Source organism: Pseudophryne corroboree, chromosome 2 (genome assembly GCF_028390025.1).
Source record: "Pseudophryne corroboree isolate aPseCor3 chromosome 2, aPseCor3.hap2, whole genome shotgun sequence".
NCBI lineage: Eukaryota > Metazoa > Chordata > Amphibia > Anura > Myobatrachidae > Pseudophryne > Pseudophryne corroboree.
Window position 1 is genome coordinate 864,375,468 of NC_086445.1, and position 12,395 is coordinate 864,387,862.

The following is a 12,395-nucleotide window of genomic DNA, read 5'->3' on the forward strand; positions in this document are numbered from 1 at the left end:
CTGGGCGCCCGTCCCAAGTGCGGACTTTCTGCAGTACGTGTACATAGTTATTGCTTAATAATGGGTTATGTTATGTTGGCATCCATTGTTGATGCCCTGTTGTTGTTTATACTGTTGACTGGATAAGTGTTTTACAAGTTATACGGTGTGATTGGTGTGGCTGGTATGAGTCTTACCCGAGATTCCAAAATCCTTTCCTTATAATGTCTGCTCTTCCAGGCACAGTTTCCTTAACTGAGGTCTGGAGGAGGTGCATAGCGGGAGGAGCCAGTGTACACCAGATAGTACTAAATCTTTCTTTAGAGTGCCCAGTCTCCTGCGGAGCCCGCTATTCCCCATGGTCCTTACGGAGTCCCCAGCATCCACTACGGACTACGAGAAATAGATTTACCAGTAAGTAAAATCTTATTTTCTCTTACGTCCTAGAGGATGCTGGGGACTCCGTAACGACCATGGGGTTTATACCAAAGCATCCAATCGGGCGGGAGAGTGCGTATGACTCTGCAGCACCGACTGAGCAAACGCTAGGTCCTCATCAGCCGGGGTATCAAACTTGTAGAATTTAGCAAAAGTGTTTGACCCCGACCACGTCGCCGCTCGGCAAAGTTGTAAAGCCGAGACGCCTCGGGCTGCCGCCCAAGAAGAGCCCACCTTCCTAGTGGAATGGGCCTTAACCGAATTTGGTACCGGCAATCCAGCCGTAGAGTGAGCCTGCTGAATCGTATTACAGATCCAGCGAGCAATAGTCTGCTTTGAAGCAGGAGCGCCAATCTTATTGGCCGCATACAGGACAAACAGAGCCTCTGTTTTCCTAATTTTAGCCGTCCTGGCTACATAAATTTTTAAGGCCCTGACTACGTCCAGGGATCTGGAATCCTCCAGGTCACCAGTAGCCACAGGCACCACAATAGGTTGATTCATATGGAACGACTAAACCACTTTAGGCAAAATTTGCGGACGTGTCCTCAATTCAGCTCGATCCACATGAAAAATCAAGTAGGGGCTCTTGTGTGATAGAGCAGCCAATTCTGACACTCGCCTTGCTGATGCTAAGGCCAACAACGTGACCACCTTCCAGGTAAGAAATTTCAACTCAACCTTGTTAAGCGGTTCAAACCAGTGTGATTTTAGGAACTGCAACACCACGTTCAGGTCCCATGGTGTCACTGGAGGCACAAAAGGGGGCTGGATGTGCAGCACTCCCTTTACAAACGTCTGGACTTCTGGAAGAGAAGCCAATTCCTTCTGAAAGAAAATCGAGAGGGACGAAATCTGTACTTTAACCGAGCCTAATTTCAGGCCCATATCCACTCCTGTCTGTAGGAAGTGGAGAAGACGACCCAAATGAAAATCTTCCTTAGGTGCATTCTTGGTCTCACACCAAGACACATACTTTCGCCAGATATGGTGATAATGTTTTATCGTCACCTCCTTCCTAGCCTTTATTAAAGTAGGGATGACCTCTTCTGGAATCCCCTTTTTTGCTAGGATTCGGCGTTCAACTGCCATGCCGTCAAACGTAACCGCGGTAAGTCTTGAAATACACAGGGACCCTGCTGCAACAGGTCTTCCCTCAGAGGAAGAGGCCAGGGGTCTCCTGTGAGCATCTCTTGTAGATCCGAGTACCAAGCCCTTCGAGGCCAGTCTGGGACCACGAGTATCGTCTGTACTCTTCTTCGTCTTATGATCCTCAACACTTTCGTGATGAGAGGAAGAGGAGGGAACACATAGACCGAGTCGAACACCCACGGTGTTACCAGTGCGTCTACTGCTACTGCCTGAGGGTCCCGAGACCTGGCGCAATACCGCCGAAGTTTTTTGTTGAGGCGTGACGCCATCATGTCTATTTGAGGAGTTCCCCAAAGACGTGTTACGTCTGCAAAGACTTCTTGATGAAGTCCCCACTCTCCTGGATGGAGATCGTGTCTGCTGAGGAAGTCTGCTTCCCAGTTGTCCATTCCCGGAATGAAGACAGCCGACAGAGCGCTTACATGATTTTCCGCCCAGCGAAGGATCCCTGTGGCTTCCGCCATTGCGACTCTGCTTCTTGTCCCGCCTTGGCTGTTCACATGAGCCACTGCTGTGACATTGTCTGATTGAATCAGAACCGGAAGGTTTCGAAGAAAACTCTCCGCTTGTCGAAGGCCGTTGTAAATGGCCCTGAGTGCCAACACATTGATGTGTAGACAGGACTCCTGGTCTGACCAAAGACCCTGAAAAGTCTTTCCCTGTGTGACCGCTCCCCATCCTCGGAGGCTCGCGTCCGTGGTAACCAGGATCCAGTCCTGAATCCCGAACCGGCGACCCTCCAGCAGGTGAGCACTCTGCAACCACCACAGGAGGGACACTCTGGTTCCTGGGGACAGAGTTATTTTCCGATGTAAATGCAGATGGGACCCGGACCACTTGTCCAGAAGGTCCCATTGAAAAATCCTTGCATGGAACCTTCCGAAGGGAATGGCCTCGTAGGCCGCCACCATTTTCCCCAGAACTCTAGTGCATTGGTGAACTGACACCCTTTTCAGTTTTAGCAGGTCTCTGACCATGTTCTGGATGTCTTGGGCTTTCTCTATTGGGAGGAAGACCTTCATTTGTTCCGTATCCAGTATCATACCTAGGAACGGTAGACGAGTTGTCGGAATCAACTGTGACTTCGGTAGATTTAGAATCCAACCGTGTTGCTGGAGCACTCTCAGAGAGAGCGCCACACAAGTCACAAGTATGGGATAATTGTGACTCCATGCTTGCGCAGGACCACCATCATTTCCGCTATTATCTTGGTGAAAATCCTCGGGGCCGTGGAAAGTCCAAACTGCAACGTCTGAAATTGGTAATGACAATCCTGTACAGCGAATCTCAGGTATTCCTGATGGGGGGGCATATAGGAGGACATGAAGGTACGCATCCTTTATGTCCAGAGACACCATAAACTCCCCCTCCTCCATGTTGGCTATTATCGCTCTGAGTGGTTCCATTTTGAATTTGAATCTTTTTATGTACAGGTTTAGGGATTTCAGATTCAAAATCGGTCTGACCGAACCATCCGGTTTCGGGACTACAAATAGGGTTGAGTAGTAACCTCTTCCCTGCTGGTGCAGGGGAACCTTGATTTTCACTTGCTGTATACACAGCGTTTGAATTGCAGCTAACACTACATCCCTTTCCGATGTGGAAGCTGGTAGGGCCGACTTGAAAAATCGGCGCGGGGGCACCTCCTCGAATTCCAATTTGTAACCCTGTGAAACTATTTCCAACACCCAGGGATTCGGGTCCGATCTGACCCAGGCCTGACTGAAAAGTCTAAGACGTGCCCCCACCGGTGCGGACTCCCTCAGGGGAGCCCCAGCGTCATGCTGTGGGTTTTGGAGCAGCCGGGGAGGACTTTTGTTCCTGGGCACCTGCCGAAGCAGGTGCTCTCTTGCCTCTGCCCTTACCTCTGGCGAGGAAAGAGGATCCCTGACCTCTTTTGGACTTGTGCGACCGAAAGGACTACATCTGATAGGGTGTTGCTTTCTTTTGCTGTTGGGGAATATATGGTAAAAAATTTGATTTACCTGCTGTAGCTGTGGAAACCAGGTCAGTCAGCCCATCCCCAAACAATACATCACCCTTATAGGGTAGTACTTCCATATGTTTTTTGGAATCCGCATCACCCGTCCATTGGCGAGTCCATAAGGATCTTCTCGCTGAGATAGACATGGCATTGGCCCTAGAAGATAGCAATCCAATGTCCCTTTGAGCATCCCTCATAAATAAGACTGCGTCTTTTATATGGGCTAGAGTTAGGAATATAGTATCCTTATCCATAGTATCAAATTGATCTGTCAGCTCATCTGTCCAAGCTGCAATTGCGCTACACACCCATGCCGACGCAATCGTCGGTCTTAGCACAGCACCCGTATGAGAATAAATACCCTTTAAGGTAGTTTCTTGCCTGCGATCTGCAGGGTCCTTAAGGGCCGCTGTGTCAGGAGACGGTAGCGCCACTTTCTTGGACAAGCGCGTCAGGGCCTTGTCCACAGTGGGGGGTAATTCCCAAATCTCCCTGTCCTGCTTAGGGAAAGGGTATGCCATAAAAATTCTTTTGGGGATCTGCGGTCTCTTTTCCGGAGTCTCCCAAGCTTTTCCATAGAACTCATTTAATTCATGCGATGTGGGAAAATTAATAATCTGTTTCTTTTCCTTAAACATGTGTACCCTTGTGTCGGGGACCGAGGGTTCATCCACAATATGCAACACATCCCTTATTGCCACAATCATACACTGAATAGTTTTAGTCACCCTAGGGTGCAATTTTACTTCGTCATAGTCGACACTGGAATCAGAATCCGTGTCGGTAGTAGTGTCTTGTGTTAAGGGACGCTTTTGAGACCCCGACGTGCCCTGTGAGTCGGTCCAATCTGAGGATTGACCGCCTGATGTCCCCCCTAAACCAGCCTTATCAAGCCTTTTATGTAAAGATGCCACACTTGCATGCAACGTATGCCACATGTCCATCCAATCAGGAGTCGGCACAACCGACGGGGACACACCACTCATTTGCTCCACCTCCTCCTTGGAGAAGCCTTCCGCCTCAGACATGTCGACACACACGTACCGACACCCCACACACACAGGGAGTTACCTATAGGGGGACAAAACCCCAACCAGGCCCTTAGGAGAGACAGAGAGATAGAGTATGCCAGCACACACCCAGCGCTTAAAAACACTGGAAAATATGACCAGATAGCGCTGTTATATGTTTATAATTGTAATCTCCACTCACTGCGTCGCCAAAGTGCCCCCCTCCTCCTTTTTCCAGCCTGTGAAGCTCAGCAGGGGAGAGAACAGGGAGCCAGCGTTTTCTCATGCAGCCTCTGTGGAGAAAATGGCGCTGGTTAGTGCTGACGATCAAGCCCCGCCCACCGGTCCCATCATCATATACTAATAAAATGGCAGGGGTCCGCGGATTTACTGTCCCACAGCCTAATCCATCGTATTTATGGCCAAATTGAGGTTTATTGCTGCCCAGGGCGCCCCCCCCCCTGCGCCCTGCACCCTTCAGTGCCTGCTTGTGTGTGTGTGACTGGGAGCAATGGCGCGCAGCTTACCTCATGAAGATCTGATGTCTTCTGCCGCCTGAAGTCTTTTCCTCAATACTCACCCGGCTTCTATTTTCGGCATCTGTGGGGAGGACGGTGGCGCGGCTCCGGGACGAACCCCAGGTGAGACCTGTGTTCCGACTCCCTCTGGAGCTAATGGTGTCCAGTAGCCTAGAAGCAGTGCCCAACTTTACAAGCCAGCTCTGCTTCTCTCTCCTCGGTCCCACGATGCAGGGAGCCTGTTGCCAACAGGACTCCCTGAAAATAAAAAACCTAACAAAATTCTTTTTCCACAGAAAACTCTGGAGAGCTCTCTGCAGTGCACCCATTCTCCTCTGGGCACAAGATCTAACTGAGGTCTGGAGGACGGGCATAGAGGGAGGAGCCAGTGCACACCCATAGTCAAAGTTCTTTTTAGGTGCCCTATCTCCTGCGGAGCCCGTCTATACCCCATAGGTCCTTACGGAGTCCCCAGCATCCTCTAGGACGTAAGAGAAATAGAATTAGGTCGTGGTACACAGACATTCTAAGCATGACAGAAGGACATGTTGTGTGTCTGCCTTCAAGACCTGGGGGTAAATGTAATCGAGTGCGAAAAGACGGAAATCCTTAACAAAGCCAAAGTAGGTTGGTTTTACGAAGGATTGCCGATTTAAAAATACGGGCAATCTAGCATGGAGTCCCCACTTCCGGCTTCTTGCACCCTATCCTAGTTAGCCCCAGATCTGTTAAGTCAGGGCTCGTTTTATCGCCACAGTTTAGCTTACTGGCTTTAAAGTGTTAATTATTTAAGCCTTATCTTAGAGCTCTGATAACTTGTTTCACACAGTGTCCAAGGCAGTTTTAACCAGAAATTACAACCAGTTTTAGTGGACCTGCATCTTCTGGTGTGGAAGGAAGAGGTGTTGTACCTCTTTTCAGTTGCTTTGTTTACTGCTGTTCTTGAAAAGTGGGCCTGCATGGGCTTGAGACTTACAGCCATGATCCTTAGGAGGGGTTCGCTGACCATGTTCAGACCTAAAAAGCCCATTTTAGCAACAAATTATCATGGGGTCTGGAAGACTTGTGTCCATTGATGTGAGGGAAAGAAGTTTCCAACTACTACCTCTTTTCCGTTGGTATGCGATTAACATACCGCCCTTCGGGATCCCGGCTGTCGCAATACCGATGTCGGGATCCCGACTGGGGTACTATACCGCCGCTGGAATACCGGCAAGGTATGTGATTTTCCCTCTATGGGTGTCCACGACACCCATAGAGGGAGAATAGAACCTGTGGCAAGCAAAGCTCACCATCGAGCCCGCAGCACTGCGAGTGCGGGCTTCGCTGCACTCGCCCCCCCTGCCGGCATACTGGCGCACAGGATGCCGATGTCTATATCGTGACATTCGGCATCTCCTGCGGCGGTATCACACTCCGATCCCTTTCTGTTAGTAGGCTTACTCCTTTTTGCAAAATGAAAATGCAGACATCAAGTGACACACTTGCAACCAGGCCCGGCGCTACCCGCTCAGCAGAGTATGCAAAGCAGGTAGGCGCCGGGCATGAGAGGCGCTTTCCCTGCTCTCTCTACGACCCTGCTGCTGCCGGATGTCACTGCTCCTGTCAGACCGTATCACAGGCAGCAGCGTCGGACGGCAGCATGAAGCTCCTATTCACCTACTGCTCTCCCCACCCCTTCCTCCCTCCCTCACAGTAGCACACACAGAAGGCGTTTCACTAACAGCCTGAAACTCCGTCCGCACGGGCTGGGGCTGTGGAAGTTTCCCCTCTCTGATGCTGTCTGTCCCCGGGTGAATCTTTCTCCCTGCAGTGCACTCGGGTTTCTGGACCCTCCCCTCCCCCTCTACATGCTGAAGCACAGGAGCTGTCTGTGCTCAGGGCATCCTGACACTCACAACAGTGAGTTTAACTCTTTGAAAACCTTGTTGTGTGCAGTGATTGCCAGTCACTGCCTCCTAACTGTGTGCTGCAGCTCCCGTACTAATAGATCAGGAGGCTGTAACAGACTCCCTTAGCCCACCTTCCCTAGTCCACCTCCGATGGCGCTAGGCTGCGACGTGAATGACAGTGAAGAGGAGTCAGCAACGCACCTAGGAGACAGCACCCACGCGGACGCTGATAGGAAACACCAGTGACACACGAGGCAAGTGGAGGTTGGCATTTATTATGTATATAGGTGCCACTGTGACCATGGACATGTGTATAAGTGGCACTGATACCGTGGCAATTTGAATTAAGCAGCACTGATACCGTGGGCATGTGTACAAGCGACACTAATACCGTGGGCATGTATACAAGCGGCACTGATACCGTGGGCATGTGCACAAGCGGCACTGATACCGTGGGCATGTGCACAAGCGGCACTGATACCGTGGGCATGTGCACAAGCGGCACTGATACCGTGGGCATGTGTACAAGCGGCACTGATACCGTGGGCATGTGTACAAGCGGCACTGATACCGTGGCATGTGCACAAGTGGCACTGATACCGTGGGCATGTGCACAAGTGGCACTGATACCGTGGGCATGTGTACAAGCGACACTGATACCGTGGGCATGTGCACAAGCGGCACTGATGCCGTGGGCATGTGTACAAGTGGCACTGCTATCATGGGCATTATTATGTGTATAAGCAGCATTGATACCGTGGGCATGTATATAAGTAGCACTGCCATCATAGGCATTATTATGTGTTAGCGGCACTGACACTGTGGGCATGTGTATATGTGGCACTGCTATCATGGGCTTTATTATGTGTATAAGCGGTACTACTACCCTGGGCATTAAAATGTGTATAAAATTGTCTTTGTGGGTATGTGAATAAGTGGCACGGATATTGTGTGGCCACGCCTCTTCCTTGTGATACCACACCTGTTTTTTTTGCAGTGTGTGCCTTCAGCGTGCAACTGCTCCTTTAGACAGTATGGGGGTTAGGGCACTGTAGTTTTGCAGAGGGCGCCGAACACCTTACTATCAGCCCTGGCACAACTAATGGGAGGGGAGTAGGTGGCGAGGGAAATTAGTTCCACAACCTCTCCAGGACCTGAAGAAGGGGTACTACTGTGTGTTGTAAAGTGGTGTAATATGGATCAAGAGCACTGTATGCGGTGTAATGTGAACTAGATTGTGCTACTGTCACAGTACTGGGGCGTAACGTAAACTGTGTGGCGTAACGTAACTGTGTGGCGTAATGTAAATTAGGGGTACAATTGTGTGGGCACACCCCTTCCTCGTGAAACCACAACCCATTTTGCTGCATTCACCTTCGGTGCGCACTGTCCCTCTCTTAAGTATGGGAGAGAGGGCGCAAAATTCACAGTTTGCAGGGAGGCGCCAAACACCCTAGCACCGGCCCTGCTTGCAACCACCCTTAACTAGTTCCTTGGGGTTTCAGTTTTGTTTTAATAACATTAGAACAATCCTTTTGAATTAGTTCAGTAGTTTTTTAGTTTGAAAACTGTTTGTCCTGTCCATTGACAGTCCCGGAGCTGTCTTGTTGCAATTTTTTTTTTCTTTGTGAAGGTAAGGTGATTGTCCTCTAAATATAATGCTATTTGCTCATTTTGGGCTTTGTCAGTGATGACAATTTACAGGACAAGGTGGCACTATATTATCGCGCACAGTAGTTTTTGGTGTGTATAATTTGCCAGCAAACACTCTGTCTATCCCATAAATAGTAATCACATGCAACTTTGAAGTTAATACAGGGTTTATATTCCTGAAGATTGCTGTTCACAATTTAATCCTTTTTTTTGGATAAACATTTCTTATCTCCCACTTAAATGTGGGTTTTATGCTCTGGACTGTTTTTTATGAACTATTTTTTTTGTGTCTGTTTTGTTTATGATGCATGATGTATACTGGTATTAGATATTGTTCTGTTCACACTTTGGAGGATTGGAGCACTCCCTACTCACACTCAGCAGCATTTACACACCATTTTAGAAACCCTCCTGCCACCTCTTAGTGCAGACCCAACATTCTGCCTATCTAATCTATAAAAATGAAAATTTGTCCTTCTGTCCTTCTATACAAATCCACCGTTTACAAGAGAAGATCGTGAAATTTTACATACAAGCGTATTAAAACATGGCGGAGGCAACTAAAACAATTTGAAGTCCCTAGCACCCCTAGGTGGGCAGACAGCAGCACAGAGTATATCAGGAGACAGCATAACTCCGGAATTTCTGGAGCAATGTACTAAAAAATTGGTACACATATGCCTTACAATCTGGCAACAAACACTGTGGGGGGAAGACACTCCTAGCACCCCGGGGTGAGGCAGCAGCACTCAGTATTTCAGCAGACAGCATAACTATGAAATGCCTGCAGCAATTTACAACAAACTTGGTACACATATGACTTTCACTGTGGAAACAAACACTGTGAGTGGTCAGACACCCCTAGCACCCCTGGAGGTGGGACAGCAGCACAGAATATGTCAGCAGACAGCATAACTGTGGAAGGCGTGGAGCAATTTACACCAAACTTGGTACACATATGACTTACAATCTGGGAACAAACACTGTGGGGGTAAGACACCCATATCACCCCTAGGGGTGAGGCAGCAGCACAGAGTTTTTCAGCAGACAACGTAACTCTGGAATGCCTGAAGCAATTTACACAAAACGTGCTACACATAGGACTTGCACTCTGGGAACAAACACTGTGGGGGTAACACACCACTAGCACCCCTAGGGGTAGCCCTACAGCACAGACTATATCAGGGCATGCATGATATGTCGGTGATGACAGGACTGCATGTGACATGGCCAGTGACATGATGTGAGGAGGGGAATGCAGGTAGCACAAATCCACACGCTGAGAGCTATATAGTGGAACTAGCACGGTCCCCCAGCAGCACAGAGTATATCAGGAGATACTTAATATGCTGCGATATATAAGAAACTGTAAAAAAAAAGTCGATAATTTCGCAGGGCCAGTGACATGATGTGAGGAGGGGAATGGAGGCAGCAGGAAGCCACAGACTGAGAGTTGTATAGTGGGAAGAGCAGGGTCCATTGGGGGACCAAAAAGGGGCCCAGCCACTACACAAAGTGCATCAGGGAAGCAAACAATGATCATTCTAATTTACCATCCTCAATTCAAAGCGACACACGGATATTCAGCTATCTACAATGTTATTTATACTGTGTGTTTAATATTTACATTTATTTTTGGAAACAGACATTCTTAAAATCCCGGGCAACGTTGGGTACTCCATCTAGTATTTTATATAAGGCCATTTGATAACCTATTGTATTTAACTACTTTTATTACACAGTGTGACTTTCGAGATTACCCACCAGTGTTACGTGAGGCGGTCTCCATTGCTCGGCGTATCCAGGACCCTTTGATTGAATTTTCTCAGGTCTGCAGCACGGATGACGATATCTTGTGTCTGAAACTGCACCCATTACAGGTAACTACCCACCTCTACGGTTTCGCTGAATGACAATTCTAGGTTGTCTATGTTCTAATCCCTTTTTTTCTTCTTCTTGTGCTAGGATCATGTAGTGAAAGAAGAATTGCTGAATTCCCTGTATTATGAGTTCATCAACCGAGTAAATGAGGTGGGAGTGGATGTCAACAAGGCTATTTCTCATCCATACACCCAGTCCCTCATTCAGTATGTGTGTGGACTTGGACCACGTAAGGGTGCTCACCTGCTGAAGGCAAGTACAATGCTTTATAAGAACTCATGACTGAGAGCATGTGTTGGTTAAACTAACAGTCTTGTCAGATGTCCCAGCAGCATTCTGGCCTCAGCTCGGTATTAAAATATACTGTTCTGTAAGGAGTTTAAATGGCAAATATTTATCATTCTTATTGTAGTTTAAGTTTGTGTTTTACAGGTTCTACAAAATAACATTTATCCTTAATAATTGGCTCATTTTTTTAAATATTTACTTTTTTTGCGCAAAGTCTGTTTGCTCTGTACCGTCCGTTTACAAGGTAAAAATTAAATGGCATGCAATATTTTGCTTTGTAGGTTCTTAAACAAAACAATACACGTCTGGAAAATCGCACCCAATTAGTCACTATGTGTCATATGGGTCCCAAAGTTTTCATCAACTGTGCTGGCTTCATTAAGATTGACACCAACTCCCTTGGAGATAGGTCAGTTTTTATGGTTTGTTTTCTGTAGATTAAGGTCCGAATGGAAAAATACAGGCTTCTATTTGTACTTGCCAATGCTTTACTCTTGATAATTTATACACTCTAGTACTGATTCCTATATTGAAGTCCTGGATGGCTCTCGAGTGCACCCTGAAACGTATGAATGGGCTCGAAAAATGGCAGTAGATGCTTTGGAGTATGATGAGTCTGCAGAAGATGCCAACCCAGCAGGAGCTCTGGAGGAAATTCTCGAAAATCCAGAGAGACTGAAAGACCTTGACTTGGATGCATTTGCAGAGGAACTTGAGAGACAGGTTTGTCTTAGATGCTATATTCTCTTTACTTTCATTAAGTTGGGTTTTTTTTTTTTTCTTCTTCCATTTGCCATCTGAGGACACAGACTATTGGTGATTAGAATTTCTTCCACTACCTAACACCTTGGTACTGACAATGCTGAATTCCTTTGTCATATAAAACACCTTATGAAGCTAAGAACACTGTACGCTGTTTACTTAAGAAATACCGTAATGATACGCTATCTGCGTAGCGATCGCTCAGCCGTAGGCGAGACGCTCAAGCGTCACGTTCGCTCACGGCCCAGCGATCACAGGACACGTTATTGGTTATGTCTAGGGGAAAGATTCGCTGTAACGTAGCGTACGCTAGAGACCACGAGGAGGTCACCAGCGATGCAGACGCTTACAACACTATACCTTGATATTAAACCTTATACCGATGAAACACACAGAATACCTTAATGTGAGTACAGGGTGTAAATGCAACCTTGTGTAACCTGACTACCTACAAAGCTGTTTGAGCGTCACCGACGCTCAAATGAACACTTAACACTATAGTAAATACACAGATGCTGATTTAGGGTTCCAAAGCCTATTATCTGTATTATATCTAGTATACTTGTAAAAGAGTAACACAGTACAAATGATACACTACAATATAACAAAGACTTCCTAACCAAACACCTAACTAAGGGATAAACTACAATACTATCCTGGTCTAACACAATACAATACAATACTATAATACTACGAAGTATTTAAGAGAAAAGAGAAGAGAGAGAGATAGAGAGAGAGAGAGAAAGAGAGATATTGGCTCGCAGAAAGACAACTGATTATGGAGAGAACTTACGCACAAAGGGTATGATCGCCTGCGCCTCGATATCCAGCTCCCGAT

The 12,395-nt window shown here is 47.5% G+C and overlaps 1 protein-coding gene across 1 annotated transcript in view; it reads left to right on the forward strand.

Annotated features, from left to right (window-relative positions):
* Positions 1-12,395, forward strand: part of SUPT6H (SPT6 homolog, histone chaperone and transcription elongation factor) — a 288,449-nt gene that overhangs the window by 244,715 nt on the left and 31,339 nt on the right. The window contains exons 22-25 of the mRNA XM_063955884.1: positions 10,369-10,506; positions 10,592-10,759; positions 11,077-11,204; positions 11,311-11,518. Coding sequence (XP_063811954.1) covers positions 10,369-10,506; positions 10,592-10,759; positions 11,077-11,204; positions 11,311-11,518 — 642 coding nt within the window. The remainder of the gene's footprint in view (positions 1-10,368; positions 10,507-10,591; positions 10,760-11,076; positions 11,205-11,310; positions 11,519-12,395) is intronic.